The sequence below is a fragment of the Ochotona princeps genome, chromosome X (genome assembly GCF_030435755.1).
Source record: "Ochotona princeps isolate mOchPri1 chromosome X, mOchPri1.hap1, whole genome shotgun sequence".
NCBI lineage: Eukaryota > Metazoa > Chordata > Mammalia > Lagomorpha > Ochotonidae > Ochotona > Ochotona princeps.
In genome coordinates this window covers 84,255,852-84,274,821 of record NC_080865.1, presented here as the reverse complement: position 1 = coordinate 84,274,821, position 18,970 = coordinate 84,255,852, and the positions used below count along the sequence as shown (strand labels likewise).

The following is an 18,970-nucleotide window of genomic DNA, read 5'->3' as shown; positions in this document are numbered from 1 at the left end:
CTCCACTTCTGATCCATCTCCCTGCACCTGGCCTGGGAAAGCAGTGAAGGACAGCTCAAGTCCTTCTCTGTAACGCTGCCTTTGAAACAAAAATAAATCTTAAAAGAAAAAAAAGGGGGGGGGGGAAACAACTTTATCTTGAAATCAATGAGATCCTAGGGATGACAGTCTCTTAAGGAATCTTCCTAGCAACACAGGCTCTTACACAGAGGATAACAGCCTACTTCCAAGAAAAAAATGTGCATTTCCTAATATGTTGCTTAGAACTAGAATAATCTGAATGTCATAAATATGATACCTAAGGAACGAATGATTTAGTCACCTGGGGTAGGTGAATTTTTTTGCCCTATGAAAAGTAGGTGACCCCATTTTTATACACTTGGCTCAAATTTTGAGCTAAAATAAAAACAAGTAGTTGAAGTGAAAGTAACTCAAGTCTGCCCACCTCATATGCCCATCTTGCCTGTTACTGAATCAACAACTAAAGATCTTACCCTGGATACCACTTAGCATGCTGTTCCCAAGGGTCTTCATTGGGCTTCCAATCAGTTAGCCCTCCTCCACAGTGAAAACACTTTACTTTATCACCTTCACCTAAGAAAACACACAAGGAAAAACATATTTGTGCAATGAGAACTTCATTCAAAATACCCATCTCAATACCTGCAAATTGATCACATCTCTAGTACACGAAAAAAAATTACCACTTAAAGGAAAGCACTCAAACTCACATCTTAGTAATAGATTCAATCTGGGGTATTTTACAGAACACAAACATAAAGTTGCCAATTTTTATGTTCAAAACTTAATTGCTACTTTCTTTTTAATGTGTATCGTTTGGGCCATCAGTATTATACCTACTTTATCAAATTGTGAAACTTCAAAATAAGTTATGTTCTAAGCATTAATGAAATTAGACACAAAGAAATTATGACACATTTTGTCTATGACACTACATAAATAAAATATCCTGAAATAACTGATACTTTGTTTTGGGGCACAATTCAATCATTAAACAAATGGGTCAGATATAAAATGATGATTTTTAAAAACTATCCCTGAAAACCATCACACTAATGGCCCTTCCCAATACTTCTCTACAGCAGTCGACCTGAAAATCACTCATTTAAAACAATAAGGCATGATACAGAGCAGCTTCCAATTATAAACACTATGTGAAGGTAGAGACTGTCAATTATAACATAGGCCAAACAAAAGTCTCTAGTGTTGATTCTTTTTATACTATTGCTGTGAGGCTCGGGGGAAAATGCATGTAATATGTATATACAGGGAGAGAAAGAGCACATGTATGTAGTAGGTGCTCAATAAATTGGCAGTTCAGACCCACAAGGATTTCTAGTGTCTTCTGCACATCAGTCATCCCTCTTGTAAAGACAATTACAAAGTAAACAAGACTTATAATAATATAGTGGCCTTTTTTACATATTCATTAGTACAACAACAGACTCCATATGAGTTTACTGAATAATACTGATTTAAATAGTAATACCGGCTTACAACTAAATATCCATCATTCAGGGAACAACAGGCATATATTCCTTTTTTTTTTTTTTTTTCACAAAGCAATTTATATTTAGAGTAGTTGAACAATCTATGTAATTGTCGATTTTTAAGCAAAAATGGTACTATATGAACTATACATGTATCAGGCAACTATTTTCATATATTCCTTTTAAGAAGCCCTGGGATACTAGGAAAATTATTTATTGGGTTTATAATAAAGTTTACCTAAAGCAAAAAATCCAGCTCTTGCAAGCTGCTCCTTGTTAACTGAGTATATCCACGTCCCAAAAGATATGATCCGTGCTTCATAATCTGCCATGGCTGGAATTCTTGGAAGATTTGTTGAATTTGAAAAATTCCTATCAGAACTCACAGCATCAGATTCACTTCGACTATTAATATTTCGGCCCAAAACAAAGAAGCAATTAGGAAAGTGTCGCCTATGTTCCGACCAGGCACGATCACAAGGCTCCCAATTTTTCAGTTTTCCACCACAACAAAAGCACTGCACTTGATCATCAATACCCGTGTAGTAGAGCCCAGCACTAGCTAATTCTCTTGGGGTTAAGTGGGCATAATCTGGCCAGTTCTGAAATGACTTTAATCTAGCTTCTTCACTACACATGGCAGGGTTCCTTGGGTATATGGTGTCTGATTTATCTACAACCTGTCCTGTTCGCAAAAGATACTCTGCGTGCGTCTCAGAAGATCTGTCTAGAGCAAAATGATTTCTGCTTCCCAGGTAGTTTTCAACTTTGTATTGACCATTTTGGACACCAGGATTTGTAGGTTGTGCCGCACTACTTTCAAAATAAAAGCCGTTGATAAATCTGCAATTTGGAGATACTTTTCTGTGTCTTCCAATTGCTGAGTCTCCATATTGCCATCTATCTACTGCTGCATGACAACTAAAGCATTGCACAGTGTCTCCTTCACCAGTATAAAGAAAACCTGCTCGGGCCAGAGTTGACGCTGAAACAGGACTACTACTTGGAAAATTAGTAAAAGTTTTTAATCTATTAAACTCTTCTACAAATTCTTCGTCTTTATTGATGTCTGCAGGTACACAAGTTTTAGATCCTTCAAAATTGTTAAAAGTCATCTTCTCTTGAAAATAGGACTTGTCCACCTTTTCTAAAAAGAGAACATTACATTAGGAAATCCAAAATGTGAAACACAAGCAATACACTTTTGATATCAGAAACTAACAAATTACCCACTGATGACATCAGAATAATTAATCAAACTCTAAGAAACACTCTAATTCTAAATACTACAGCATTATATCACCATATAATTCAAGTTACCAAAGTAAAAGCTGGCATTTGTTTTCTCTTTTTGAGGAAAGTGCTATTTTGAGGAAAGTAGGCAGAACAGAACTAAAGAGCTTATTTTCTACAGATATAAACTACATGATGTCAATTATATTATTAGCTAGATAATTTAATTAATTAGGAAAGACATGAAAATATAAAATATGCATTATTAAAGTCTATGCACAACTGTCACAATGACATTTTCAAGCTATCAGAGGTCAGTTTTTAAAAGCCCAGAATGTTCATCTATTAATTTCTATATGCCTTTGCTTAGCAAAAAAAATGATATTACTGGTTTTTACACTTTCTGAAAGGGCATCCAATTTTTCTGACTTTCAAATTAAACAAAGGACACATTTTTTTTGGTAAAAACTTATTCTAGAGCACTTCAAAAAGTTCATGGAAAAAGAGGAATTGAAAATAAGTTAGTGTGGTTATTTGGCTTAGGAGGTAAAGCCACCAGTTGGGATGCCACATCCTACACTGGAATGCCCAGCTTTGTGCCCCAGTTCCAACTCCTGGTTCTAAGCTGCCCACTAGTGCAGACCCTGGAAGGCTGCAGGTCACACCTCAAGTAGCTGGCTCTCTGTCCCTCATTTGGGAGGACCCCTCAGCCTTCTTTCTTTCTCTGCCTTTCCAATAATCAGGCAAATAATTTAAATGGGTAAGTTTTCTTTAGTGCAATATATATATATTTATTTAGTGCACTATATATATATATATATATATATATATATATATATATATATAGTATTTCAGAACACACATTTTTTCCATTATCTTTTTTAAGACCCCATGTTTGAGTATATGGTGTGTGATTTAGGAAAAAAAAATACCAAACATCTGCACATCTTATTTACAGAGTGTTTTGCTATCAATTTTCCTTGGTCAAAAAACAGTCTGTTCAAATGGGACAGAATCTCATTAGAGCTTACAAATAACTTAGCAAAAACAATGCTGCTAATCCTGCACAAATCAGAGCTGCTCCAGGTAAAACAATATATTGTCACTTTAGCTAGAGGGAAAGCCTGGTTTGCCAGAACCTTCTACAGAATTATCTGATAATTGTGATCAATCTATAAGGGCCAAATGCAAATTAAAAGAATATTAACAACTATAATTCATATGTACATCAATTTTTTGGGACAAGTTATCTAAGTCTTTTTTACACTGTGTTGCCACAATATGTCTTAGAATACGACTTTCAGGGCCCGGCGGCGTGGCCTAGTGGCTAAAGTCCTCGCCTTGAACGTGCCAGGATCCCATATGGGCGCTGGTTCTAATCCCGGCTGCTCCACTTCCCATCCAGCTCCCTGCTTGTGGCCTGGGAAAGCAGCAGAGGATGGCCCAATGCATTGGGACCCTGCACCCGCATGGGAGACCCAGAGGAGGTTCCTGGTTCCTGGCTTTGGATAGGCACAACACCGGCCGTTGCGGTCACTTGGGGAGTGAAACATCGGGTGGAAGATCTTCCTCTCTGTCTCTCCTCCTCTCTGTATATCTTTGTAATAAAATAGATAAATAAATAATTAAAAAAGAATATGACTTTTAACACAAGATTTCTCTCTTCCAAGCTGGTAATGGACTTCAGTCTTTCCTAGCCTTGTCAATCCACAATGGTACTAATTCACATACACCTTAAAAGCTGAGTTCTATAATAACCTTTGGAATACAATCTTCATGACTTATGCAATTACGCCTTCCAGATTTCTGAAAACAATAATGTTAGTTTTAACACTCCTTGTTCAGCCAGCATAATAAGGTGCATGACAAAAATCAAGCTTCAAAGACACAAAGGCTGGTTAGATAAGTTTTTAATAGAGATAAGTGTAAAGTCGTACATTCTGGCTTCTAAAAATCAGTTGCACAACTAAAGGAAGATGGAGACTGAGTCTAGAAAGAAAGCATGTCAAAGCAAACTTTAAAACGTAAAGGTTTTAGTTAATCACAAATTCTTCATGCTTGTAAAAAATTTGAGCAACTTCAGGCTGCATTAAAGTCCAGATGTACAATATCCACCTTCAATTCAGCTACCTAGTGAATATTATTTCCAGTTACAAACACATTTGAGAAGGGACAGTAACAGTTTAATGTCCTTAGCAAACAAGATGATGAGAACTATAGCATTTGAGGAATAGTTAGAAGGAGTGAGGCTGTCCTGAATGGAAGAAAAATGTGAGGGGAATGGTAGACAAGATACCTTGTTAGCTTTACCACTGTCATGTATTACAAGGGGGGGGGGGACCCAAATTCTGTGTGCCTGGGGGCAGAATTAGGATAAATGATTGCATTATAACCACATCTTAGCTCTATAGAAGGATGAACTTCACAAAAATCTATAGCCATACAAAAGTTGTCCTGTAGACTGAGTTTCTCCTACCTGAAAGAAGGAGCTAGATTAACCGTTCCAAATCTATAATTATGTAAGATAATTAATGCTCAACACAAAATTATCATCTCAAAGGTGACAGGATTTATTTCTCAGGTCAATCAAAACAAGGAGTATAAAATCATATTTATTCTCACTCCACAATGATGGGCATTCTGTGATGTGTTAGTAGTCACTCCATTGCAGATAATACCATTAGAAGAATCCATCATCCAACACAAGCATGAGCAACTATTTGAAGCGTTCAAGAACTTTATCTGATGGTTTATATTTCACTGTTTTGAAAAGCAGATTTTATTCAAAAGTGTTTAACTGAACACTACACATACATTATCAGAATGTGAGTTTTTGGAAAAGGGAAAGAAAACAATTATGATCAAAACTAACTGTTAAAAAAAAAGACTAAGAGTAAAAGGGAGAAAGATAACTGACAAATGATAGAAACCCTAGTGTTAGAGGGAGGCACCAGAAGGGATGTTAAGGGTAGAAAAAACTGGGATACAGAGGAAATGAAAGTAGGGATAATGATACTACGGAAAATATATATGAAGAATAGGAATTGTGAACACAGATGAAAGCGAGGGAGGGATACTGGGGAAGAGTGATAAAAAAGGCTTCAGATGTAGAAAGGTCTGAGCACAATCAAGTATTCTGAGATCATACAGGGCTTCTCTATGAAAGCATATTCAGGCTTTCTACTGGTTAAGCAGAGATGCGAAAGCAGGGAGAAAGACATCAAAGACAGACGTGGGATGAGGGAACTAGTCGGGTAGGAATAAGAAACAGCACTACAGAAACCAACAATGGCACAAAAACTGCTAGCAAACAATGGCGCATGTTTCTATGAGGAATTTGAAAGATTTTCAGATGCTGATATGAAGAGTTAATATATACATGCACATATGCACAGTTACCCTAATCAATATTGTAGAGAGCCACAGAGAGAAAACTGACAGATAACATAGCAGGGATGTGGAAATTGGGGCAGGGGCAAAAACACCTAAATCCAGAGCTCTGATATCTGCATACTATGCAAAAGTTTCTATTTCTTTCAGCAATTTACTATCAAAGTTCCTTTTTGAAAGATTTCTTTACTTGAAAATCTGAACAAAAAAAAAAAAAAGAGAGAGAGATCTTCCAGACACTGGTTCTCTCCTCTAATTGGCTACAATAGCTAGGACTGGACCAAGCTAATCACCCACAAGAGTGGCAAGAGGTCCAAGCTCTGGAGTGACCATCTTCTACTGCCTTTCAGGTGCATTAGCTGGAAGCTAGATCAGAAGCAGGACTAAAATACTCCAATAGAGGATGCAACTTGCCCCCTATTGAGATTTTCAAATGTGTAGAAAAGGGATTATTTGAATGCGGGAGAAGATACAAAGCAAGGATGTACACTAAACTGCCACTGCTCAAAAGCACATGGAATTACATGAAAGGTAATAGTTAACTGGAAAAATATGTTAAGATTACAAGTGGTGCTTTTCTCCCAAATAGATTTAATAATATTGTCACCCAAAATCGGGCAGATACCACTTGCTTGGGTCATAGGTCACACAGAGCACCAGCAGACAGCAAACTGGTAAACACTGCCCAGTCTTTCCCTCTTCCTGTCACCAAGACTCAAAAGCAGGGAGCTGCATTGTGACTTAGGGCTCTGGATACCTGCAGCTCTGGAGGAGTGCCACAATTGAGCTCAGCTCCCAGACCTAAGCTGCCTTTATGGTTGCATGTGGCTTACAATCTGGCAGTACATACGTGCGAACATCCCCCCCCACACACATAGTATATACATTCACACACACTTGAGGGACAGCTCCCAATCAGTGTGATGGGTAGTACTAGACATGGAGCTACCAGGCTGTCCTGTAGGTGAAAAGCAGGTCTAATGAAAAATTTCATCAGCCAGAAAGAACAAAACTCAAAATTTAAAGGGTTCTATGGATTGCTGTATATCAACATTGCAGACACCCAGGGAGATTTATAATCTATAAATCATGATAATTATCAGAAGGCTATTTTAATAGCCCACCATTTAAAAATTTTATGCAAAAGAAGAAACAAACAGTACCTTTGGTATAAGATTGCAAACCAAAGATGTTTAACTGTCATGTTGTGTTCTGTCAAATATTAACACACTGTGACCTCCAGGTCCAACTCTATGGAGTAACCAGTAAAGCTGCTGCCTGCAATGCCAGTATCCAATACTGGCTCCAGTTCAAGTCCTGGCTGCTTCACTTCTAGTCCAGCTCCCTGCTTATGTGCCAGGGGAAGCAGCAGAGGATGGTTCAAGTGCTTGGGTGCCCGCACACACATGGAAGATCTAGAAGCTGCTGCTGGCTCCATGCTTTGAAGTGGCCCAGCTTAGACCAAGGCAGCCAACTGCGGAGTGAATCAGAGGATGATAGATCACTGTCTCTCACTCTGATTCTCTCTCACTCTCAAATATTGCTTTTTTCCAACAAGGGCTAATATACAGATATTGATACACTCCATGACTCTGGCTCTGTCTTACTACCACAGATGTGGTTGTACTCCCCAGACTCCTACTCACTGTAGGTTCACCTCTACAGACAGCATTAAACATTCCCTAGGACTTGCATCTGGAATAGTTGCAACCCAAGGGAAATGTCATAAAGCTTAGACAAAGTACCAAGGATCTCTATAACCTGGCTTGTTCTGGGAGGGCTGGTTCATAGCACAAGACTACCTACCTGCAGAGTTACAGAACTTTTGATTACGAAGTTTTAGAAATGAACTGTATACAAGTTTCAGGGAAGCATCCTGATCAAGTAGCAACTATGAAAACTGCAACCTCAGGTCCAGTGCAGTAGCCTAGTGGCTAAATCCTCGCCTCACATGTGCCAGGATCCTATATGGGTGCCAGTTCCTGTCCCAGGTGTTCCATTTCCCTTTCAGTTCAGTGACTGTGGCCTGGGAAAGCAACAGAGGATGGTCCAAACCCTTGGGACCCTGCACCCATGTGGGAGACCTGGAAGAAGCTCCTGGCTTTGGATCAACTCAGCTCTGGCCATTGTAGCCACTTGGGGAGTGCAAGATCTTTCTGTCTCTCCTTCTCTCTGTAAATCTGACTTTCCAATAAAAAAAATAAACAAATCTTTTAAAGAAAAAAGAAAAGAAAAGAAAACCGCAACCTCATTCTAACACTGAGGCCTGCAAACCAGGAGAACAATGTTGCTGGGACAATCTGACTTCTGGAATCCAGCCAATCTACTGCTAACATTCTTGGTTACCCAGAACAGACTAATTAAACTTTGAGACAAAAGATGGAGACAATGATGAAGATGCCGTCATGACTGAAGGTAACAGTGTGCCACAGTGGGTTGCTGAAGCTGTTTCTACTACCAAAACCCCCTGGAATTATTAATACAAATAGAATCAACTCAGTTTTAAGTCTGGATCAGAATGGTTTTATTGCACAGAATTTAGTAGACTTAGCAAGTGGCACAAATACAGAATTTGAAACACATGTTTCAGATCAAAAACTCTTACTAGATAGAACAATTATGACATTATAAAGCCATTGTTCGAAAGTTTTCTGAGAGCATGTCAGAAGACTTGCAAATTTGGCCAGTTTGAGAGCACTTAAACCTCTGAGCCAATGACCTAGAACAGTCAGGAGAACAATAATATTCTAAGCTTGAAATATTTTTAAAATAAATAAAGACAGGAAGTAGATTAGTGCTCATCTGGGGCTGAAGGAGGGAAGTTGGGCAATGACTGCATATTGACTTGCCTATCCCTTGATCTTGGACCTGTAGTTCTATTGTTTTAAGCTCTGCAGTTTGTCTTCACTACTGCAGCCCTAGAAAGCTGATCTAATGACGCGAAAACCATGAGAGGAGTCACGTAAGCAATATAAGTAGTTTCTATTCCATTATTACCATGCTAATCAAAACATATTAAATCACTACAGGTACTTGCTTAAAACTCAAAGTAAATAAATAAATAAAAACCTCATGTCATCTTTGCTGGTTCTTCCCCTCAAAATCCTAGCAGAGTAGCTACTCTTTGTACCTCCACTCTATCCTCTATATAATTTTCTGATGGCTCAAATTGTACAAACACAAGATTTTAGTAATTTCTGCACATTTCTATGTGTGTATATATGTTCTGTGTGCCTTTGTTAGTCCAAAGGTCCTTTTTGACAGAGGCTGTCTTATTACAATGCATTTCCAATGCCTACAGCAATGCATGACAACCAGGAATACTTAACAAAAGTTAGGCAATAAGGCTAATGCTGAACCACCTCTACTAGGCTACTGTTGTTACCAGATTTACCACCAAGCACCTGCCCCGGACTCTGAGACCACCACGAATACGAAAAACTGTTAAAATGCTTTTGCTCCTATGAAATATGACCAAAATAACTATTACACATACAGCCTGCAAACAACATAAAACCATATACTAAAATGTTACTTCTAGAATATTATAGTATTCATAGAATTTTCCTACTAAAATAATAAAAATTTCCTATGTGCTAATCAAAAAAGCACTGTAATTTTACACTACTTGGAGATTCTCCATTTGCTCATTACTTGTAGAAATGCTCCGAGTGTTTCTATTAGCCTCTCTTTTTCCCTACCACAGATCTGGGCTGGAGACTCTGGTTGTATAAAACATTCTCCCTGACCCCGGTGGAGGTCAATCCCTGTTTTAATTATCTTAAAGTATTAGAGGTACTTCCTGGTTTAAAAACAGCATTTAAAAAAAAACCCAGCATTTTGATTTACAAAGTGTACTTTGTTGCTGTATCTAGGAAACATTTAAACTTTTTAAAAAATTTTTTGGAAAGGCAGAGTCATAGGAGAGACAGAAAGAAAACCTATCTATGAAAATAATTTATAGTATAAAAAGTTGACTCTTTTAAATGATATCGCCTGAATACCAAGGGCATATAATTTTAAGTTCAGCTTTTATGCTAGAACATATTTATATAAAAATGGAGCTTCTAATTAAATTGTTCTTTTATTCTAAATAAACTTTTTAAAATGAATATTTCCTTTTAAGGTAAATGGCCAAAAACATTTCTGAAATGTAGTTAAAAGTTATTTGTTTTACTCTTATCACAAAAAAGGTAATTATGTGAGATGATGGATAGATTAATAGTTGAGTATATCAATGTTATTAAAACATCACACACTGGGCCAGTGTGGTGGCTCAACAGGCTAATCCTTCACCTGCAAATGCTGACATCCCCATAGGTTCCCATCAATGACCTGGCTGTTCCATTTTCCCTTCCAGCTCCCTGCCTGTGGCCTCGGAAAGCAGCAAAGGATGGCCCAAAGCCTTGGGACCCTGCTCCCGCATAAGAGACCCAGAACAGACTCATAACTTTGGATCAGCTCAGCTATGACTATTGCAGCCATCTGGAGAGTGAACCTGTGAACAGATCTATCTCTGTCTTACCTTCTCTTTATAAATTTCCCTTTAAATAAAAATATTTTTTAGAAAAAAAATCACATTGCATACCACATATATTATATATGATATGTAATAAAATTAAAAAGTAATAAATACTCATGTATAAAACAAAAACAAAAGCTTTCTTGCTAAGGTTAAACATCAGAGCTATTCAAGTAACTGAGCTCATAGTTCCCAAGTTCAGTTAATAACAAAGTCGTTAATATTTTTTCATACAATATAAGTTTAATCATTAAACCCATTATTGCAAGCATGTGAAAGTACATACTGCGAATCAACAAAGGGAACATTAATTACATGTTCCACGCTAATTTAGAAAGTAACAGTAATATTTAAATCTGCACAAATTTCACCCCTCCCTTAATCTTTGCCAATTAATCTACCATAATTAATTCCATCGTCTCCTCCGAATGCAAAGAGTTCTGTATTCTGTCCTCTTTTCAACAAGTTCTGGAATAGTGCTACCCTCAAAAATATTTTGCATAAAGGATATACAGGCTTCAGGGTCAAAAATACAAATCATTCACTCTTATACCCTATTCTACTTTACTGAAAATTGTTCAGAATTGGAGACAGTTTACACCGATTATTAAACGGTAATCTTTTAATCCAAAAGAATCAATTGTCAAAATGGTACAATCATTACATAAGTATTATTTATGCTTGTAAGGGGACCAGGTCAAAATCTTTGCTAAAAGTACATTGGACAAAAGAAAATAATATTAAGACGATACTAATCCAAACACACACTTGTTGGCCTTTTTAAAGAGGGGGAAGAATTCCGCCACCAATGCTTTAAACGCTAGAGTCTATACCATTCAAGTATCTTTCTTGTGGGTCCGGCACCATGGCACAGTGAGCAAGTCCCCCATCTATGGTATGGACATCCTATGTGGGCACCAGTCCCAGTCCTGGCCGCTCCACTTTTGATCCAGCTCTCTGCAGGTATGACTGGGAAAGCAGCAGAAGATGGCTCAAGTGCTTGGGCTCCTGACTCCCAGTTCCAGATTGGCTCAGTTCTGCCTGTTGCAGCCACTTCAGTAGGGAACAAGTAGATGGAAAACCTCTTTTTTAAATTGTGCCTTTCAAATAAATCTTTTTAAAAAGAGAGAACGTATTCTGTGTACAAATGTATATTATTTTATAAGCAAATTTATTGTATACACTAATTTCCAACTTGATTTTCCTCCATGTTACTAATGTATCACAAGCAGCTCTTTTCCCCCGGAACTAGACCATTATTTTAAATGGATGGCCAATTTAAGAGGTACAAAATTTGCATCCACTCCATCCCTCTGCCTCAAACCTCTAGTATCCTTCCTAGAAACAAGTTTTTGTATATTCTTCCAGAGATGTTCTACAAATATACTAGTTTGCATGAACAGTCTTAAAAACGTAATATTCATAACACAGTTGTACACTTCTATTGGACATTTAGAAAGTTAACAATTGTGAAAAAGGTTAGAATGAATTTCCTTGTATCTAAACCTACTTGTGTGATTAACAGATCAAGAAACTGGAGCACATACTATGCAGGATAAACAACTGTATTTGGAAAAACTGCTCATGGAATAGGAAGTGCTCACTACAAAATATGATCCTACTTCATTCTATTCTGTCACAAATTACAGTAAACACCCCCTTTATAATTCAAAATATTCAAATATCTATTGTTTTCAAAAGAATAAATGTATCAAGTTAGTTGTGAAAAAGGAACTACTGAACACTAAGAGTCATAACCCCACAAGTGGATGGAACAGACAGGAACTGGCACCAGGGTATCCAACACAGGACTTTCCAACTGTACCACATAATCTGTACAACACCAAAGGGTGTTACAGGCAATACGAATTTCTTTTAATTTCACCACTACTGCTTTTGTTTCCTCAAACCTACTCACATGACCTTGAAAGTGCTCACAGACTTCATTTTATAATACGTTTACCAGATTACATGACAGACTAACACCTTGAGAACTGCTGCCTCATGATAATCTCCTAGCCTGAAAAGAACAAAAACATATATGTCGCCATATGCATCTTTGGAATCTTACCCCACCGTATATCTATCACATAGGTGCTCAATAACTGTTGGTTTTATAACCCACAGTTCTTTTTCCCCTGCCAGTACTACTTACTGATTTTAAACATCGACCCAAACAAAATTGGTAAAAACTTATTATTTTACATTTGGGGTATCTAAGAACTTATACTATGTAAACTTGGGAGTCACCAAAAAAATGTTTTAAAGTGAAATATAAGAACACTCATGTTACTAAATCATTTAAATAAGTATACAAATTATGTACTACATTATACAATGTGTGGTACATATACTATACATATACAATATGTGGCTAAAAGTGTGATTAAATTATATAATAATCCTCATCAATTGAAATGGTCATAAGCTTCAGTCAACATTATTTTGTTAATCTCACTGGAATAACGGAATTTTTAGATAAAGTAACAACATTTCAGTTGTGCTATCCAGGACACTGACCCTCAGACACAGGTCTAGGCTCTGCTAACAGTGACATGAATGTTGGCCAATCCTAGCTTTCTTCGTTTAGTCTTACTCCATCTATTTGCAAAAAATTAAGATGGTTAAAGTAATCACTGGGGTTTCTCCATCTTAAAGTGTTCTTAGACACAAAGTTTCTGTAATTCAGACATTTCCACTGTATCAAATTTGATATTCTGAATGTGTTGTAACTGGTTACATTATTCCACAATCAAGAAGCTTAGCACATTTCCTAAAAATTTATCAGGACTTGTAACAATGTTACCATCTTCTAAGAGGGCACAGTAGTAAACCATAAGATGAACATGATTATCCAGTAACTGTGCTTTGTCAATGGAGCTGCCAGGAGCCACACTGAATTCTATGCTTGCAAACCTGATTTATAGATACATGTGTGAACACAAATACATGCACACATCAGTGGCATATATTTGACATGTGTGAACTTTAAAACTTTTTAATGACAAAATCAATATGAGCTTATGTTGCTAATCAAATAGTACATCAGGCCATATGGGAAGTCCAAAATCTCCAAAGCTTGCTTTTCTGGCAGTAACCACTGGCACTATTTTTCTCGTGTATCCTTCCAGAAATTAGCTAATAAAAAGTACCTATGTATATAGGCACATGTTTCTGAATCTTTTTAACCTAAACTGGTGCCACTTCTTGAATGATGCAAGTGTGTGGGTGGGAGGAGGGGGGAAAACCCCAAGCTTGAGTTTGGTAAGCATGTGAAATACATCGAAAGTGGTAGCACACAGCCACTGGCGTGAAGCCACCTGCTCTTCAGAGATGTGCGCTAAAGTGCATTCATTTCATTTTCGCATTTGGAGGCTAGTGGGGAAACTTCACAGAGTGACAGGCAAGAAGCCAGAGAAGCGGGGTTCTAATGTAACTAGTCGAGGAGCCCTGGGCAAACCTAACCTCTTCCTGAGGTTTGGTTCCTGCTTTGTGAAGTAACACGGTTGGGCTAAAATCTCTTCTAACTTTAAATCTTTTCATTCTAAGATGGCCGTCTGCAATAATGTTTTCTTAAACTAGCAGCAACAAATGATACTACAGGAAAAAAAAGGGGGGGAGAGGAAACTCTATAGGGGCCTCCAGCTTTACAAGAGTACATCTCTGAGTCATTAACTATCAAGGCACAGTTGTGACAGAACAGAGCGACAATTACATTTGAAGGCAAAGTAGTAGATAATTAAAAGCTGATAGGTTTTTACAGAGCTTAACTGATGTTTTCCCTTCTTTGAAGGTAGAAAGGGCTGTTGCTCACTTTCACAAGAACCCCAACCCCATCCCCACCCCAATCCCCGAAGAAAACAACCTAGGTGTATTAGACTGTTAAAATACTGAAACTGAAAGCCAAATGGACATTTGGTTTCTCGCAGAATAGTTGAGTAACACAGCAAAGGTTGGAAAGAATTAGCAGGTAATTTCCTGTTCCGGAAGCTCTTTGGCCCATGCTAGATTCCACACGCCCTCTCCAGCCTCACTCCACCCTGCTCTGTACCTGCATGCCCTGGGCATCAAAGGGGGGGGGGGGGTTCCCCTCGGATCACATAAAGAAAGAAAAAGTTATTTGACTCGATTTACCTTAATGTCAAACAACAAACAGCTCCTCAGGCCTAAAGCCACCTACCCACCCACTGCTTGCTGAGGGTGTCAAGAGCTTGGGCCAGGAGTCCCAGCGGGGCCACCCCCGCAGGGCGGGCGCGGCCTGGCCGCCCTCCAGAGCAGTGCCAGGCCCGAGGGGAGGGGAAGGGGAGGGGAAGAGGGAGCAAGGAGGGGAAGGGGGGTGGGGAGGAGGAAAGGAAAGCTCACCGAGCTGTACCCACCGCGCCAGGAGAGCCCGCTCCGACCACCAGCGGCGAACGGCCTGGTCCGGAGGGGAGGGTCCCGGAGCTGGGACGGCCCGAGCCCCAAGCTGGAAATGCCAACTCCGCTCTGCGGCCGGGCCCCTGCCTGGGACAAGGAAACGGAAGTCTCTTCGTCTCCCTTACCCGCCTCCAGCAGCCGACCCCATCCCCCGGAGCCGGCAAACCCGTCCGCGTCAGGTCTCAAGGAGACACCGGGCACAGCTCGTCCGTGTCCCGGGCCAGGCCCAGCACTGGACCCCGGCAAAGCTCCTTCCCGCCCCCGCCACCGGGAGGTCACTCTCCCGCCCTACAAAGCTCCTCCTTCTTTTCCCCCTCCGCCATTTTCCAACTTACCCCTCGGCCGGGCTTCCCTTATTAGCGCCGCGCCCGCTCGGGGCGTCGCCAAGGTCCCGCCACTTCCCGGAGCCGGAAGGGGGCAGCCAGAAAACACGAAGCCTTCCCCACCCCCACCCCCGCCCCGGCGAGCGCCCGGGACCGACGCCGGCGGGCGCGCGTGCGCAGTGCGCATGGCCTTGTTCCCGCCCCTAGCTAAAGCGTTTCTTCCTGGTGCCTCCGGTATTTTTCCCACGTTTTTTTTTTTTTTTTTTTTGTTGTTGTTGCTTTTAACCTGCTGAGCTACGAGGGTGAAGAGTAGCGTCACAGAGGTAAAAGGACTGAAAAAGAGGAGGCTGAATGGAGCAACGTGTTGCGTGTTTCCTGTAGTCCAGGCACTGTACTAGGCGCATGACGTGTTGTTTGTAAAGAGGAAACTGAGGCCCAAAGAAGAGGACTTATCCCAAGAGAACTTAGCTAATTAACATGGCTAATAAACCGAGGCGGTGGGGAAAAAACTATCGGTTTTCAAGGAGGGAAAGGAATGGCACAAAAGCGGATGATTAAGACTGGAAGGTGATACAGGAGACAAAGGCTGAGGAAACAAAGGTAATGTGTGTAAGATGCTGATAATCCCCCGGCTTTATTGCCAGTATACTATAGAAGTGGCAGAGCCACACAGGGATTTCTGTCTCAGGAACTTGGGCTTGTCCAAGCTGGTGCCCTAAGACAATGGCTTCCAGACACTTCACTTTTTTTTCCCTTTTTAAATATTTATTTCTTTTATTGGGAAGTCAGATTTACAGAGAGAAGGAGAGAAAGATCTGTCTGCTGGTTCACTCCCTAAGTGCCCACAATGGCCTGAGCTGAGCTGATCTGAAGCCAGGAGCCAGGAGCCTCTTCTGTGTCTCGCATACCGGTGCAGAGTCCCAAGGCCTTGGGCCATCCTGGACTTTTCCCAGGCCACAAACAGGGAGCTGGATGGGAAGTGGAGCTGCCTGAACTCAAACCAGGGCCCATATGGGATCCCGGTGCATGCAAGACAAGAACCTTAGCCATTAGGCTACTATGCTGGGTCCCGGACACTTCTACTTCAAGGAAAAGATATGTGTTACCTATAATGCTGCCTTCTATGAGGATGTAAATTGGAGAGGAAAATAGGAAAGAATTTTCTTTTGGGTAATTAGGTTTTTCGCTAACATGTTATCCATTGTCATTCTCTCCCTTTCCTTTCTCTCCCTTCCTTTTAATTTTCTTCCCCCGTGTCCCGCTTAAAGCTCTGGGAATTTCACACCTGATTTCTTGCAAGAATTATTACTGCAATATTTATATCAAAGCTCCTCTCTTCATCCTCTTAGCTCTCTGTGCTTAAACTGTTTCCATATAAGCGCTAATTTTTTTATGTAAATAACACAATTTCCCATTGTAACCATGTTTAAGTGTATAGTACAACAGCATTAAGTACCTTCACATAGCACAAATTGAAGAGCTAAGTAAGGTGAAAACTCTGGGGACTTGAACCCAATAACACGTGGTAGATGTGACAGTGTGTGATTCACAGTGCCACGTCATCAACTGCATTCAATTTGTGCCTTGCTGGTCTTTGGTTTGGTTACCCTAAGGGCAGCCAGGCATCAGGTCACAGGGATGCTCAAACAACAGATGGAGACCCCTATGTGGGAGGAGACTGAGTCCATGCCCTCTTTCCGACTCTGCTCACCAACAGCCGGCTTGAACAGACCAGCCATGTGAGCCACCTCAGAAGAGAATATTTGGGCCCAGTGTGATAGCATAGCGTATAAGGTCCTCGCATTGAACACGCTGGGATCCTATATGGGCACCAGTTTGTATCTCGGCAGTCCCGCTTCCCATCCAGCTCCCTGCCTGTGGCCTGGGAATGCAGTAGATGATAGCCGAAAGCTTTGGGACCCTGCACCTGCATGGGAGACCTGGAAGAAGCTCCTGGTTCCTGGCTTCAGATTGGCTCAGCTTCAGCTGTTGCAGCCGCTTGGAAAGTGAACCATCGGATTGAAGATCTTCCTCTGTGTATATCTGCCTTTCCAATTAAAAAAAAAAAAAAAAAAAAAAGACTGTTTAAGTTCAGGCTGCAGACAACGGCAACCTCTTGAGACCCAGAGCTAGAAGACCACTCAGATTGTTGTTTCCGTTGGCAGAGTTCTAGGACGATTTGTTTCACAGCAGTGGATAACTTTATAGGCCCTGCCCAGGGTATAGGCCTGTCACACTTACATCCTGGTCTCTTAGGACTCTCCCCTTTGTTCTTTCAGCTTTCCTGGCTTAGGGCCTTTGCAATTGTTCTTCACTCTGTGTAGAACTTTTTCCCTAGATAGACTCATGGCTGGCCCTCAGCTTCTTAGCTGTCACCATCTCCAAAACACCTAGACCAACACTGATGGCCATATTAAAGACGACAACTCCAGGTCCCTGGAGTGGCTGTGCAGGCTGATCCTGCACCTATGGCACTGACATCCTATATAGGCACCAGTTCATATCCTGGCTAATCCACTTCTCATCCAGCTCCCTGTTTAAGGGTTAGGAAAGCAGTGGAGAATGGCCCAGAGCCTTGGGACCACGTGGGAGACCCAGAGGAGGATCCTGGCTCCTGGCTCCTGGCTCCTGGCTCCTGGCTTCAGATCTGCTCAGCTCTGGCAGTTGTGGCTATCTGGAGAGTAAACCAGCAGATGGAAGAGCTTGCTCTCTTTCTCTACTCCTCTCTGTAAAGCTGCCTTTCCAATAAGAATAAATAAACCTTTATTGGGTCTGGTGCCATGGCATGGTAGTCTAAACCTCCACCTGTGGTGCCAGCATCCCATATGGGCATCAGTTCATGTCCCAGCTGCTCCACTTCCAATTCGGCTCTCTTCTTTATGGCCTAGTAAAGCAGCAGAGTCCTTGGAACCCTGCACCCACATGGGATGCAGGAGACTGACTCCTGGCTTCAGATTAGCCAGCTTCTGCAATTCAATTAAACATTAAAAAATAAATAAAATAAAAAACTCCTTTGCCACAGCACTCATTCTCCCTTCTGCTTTGTATCTGCCTTCTTCCATGGTATTTATCACTTTCTAGCATACTATATGGCCCTCTCTTATTACATTTCCTTAATGTATTATCTCCTCCCTCCCACTCCTGCTAGAATAAAAGCTCCAGGAGCCTGGGGATCTTTGTTTTAAAATTCACTGATGTAGGGCCCGGCGGCGTGGCCTAGTGGCTAAAGTCCTCGCCTTGAACGCCCCGGGATCCCATATGGGTGCCGGTTCTAATCCCGGCTGCTCCACTTCCCATCCAGCTCCCTGCTTGTGGCCTGGGAAAGCAGTCGAGGACGGCCCAATGCATTGGGACACTGCACCCGCGTGGGAGACCCGGAAGAGGTTCCTGGTTCCCGGCTTCGGATCGGCACGCACCGGCCATTGCGGCTCACTTGGGGAGTGAATCATCGGATGGAAGATCTTCCTCTCTGTCTCTCCTCCTCTTTCTGTATATCTGACTTTGTAATAAAAATAAATCTTCAAAAAAATTCACTGATGTAGAAAAACAAAAACAAAAACAAAATTCACTAGTGT

General features: G+C 40.8%; 1 protein-coding gene across 6 annotated transcripts in view; it reads right to left on the bottom strand.

The window, feature by feature from the left end:
• Positions 1-15,509, bottom strand: part of XIAP (X-linked inhibitor of apoptosis) — a 37,164-nt gene extending 21,655 nt beyond the window's left edge. For 2 of the 6 annotated variants that reach the window (XM_058659104.1, XM_058659100.1), the window contains exons 1-3: positions 15,033-15,385; positions 1,750-2,658; positions 495-594 (exon numbers count right to left, since the gene is read on the bottom strand). In XM_058659104.1, coding sequence (XP_058515087.1) covers positions 495-594; positions 1,750-2,626 — 977 coding nt within the window. In that variant the 5' untranslated portion in view covers positions 2,627-2,658; positions 15,033-15,385. Of the gene's footprint in view, positions 1-494; positions 595-1,749; positions 2,659-12,640; positions 12,677-15,018; positions 15,386-15,407 lie in introns of those variants that run through there. The other 4 variants (XM_058659105.1, XM_058659101.1, XM_058659102.1 and 1 more) reach the window with 4 other exon arrangements.
• Positions 15,510-18,970: the final 3,461 nt, after the last annotated feature.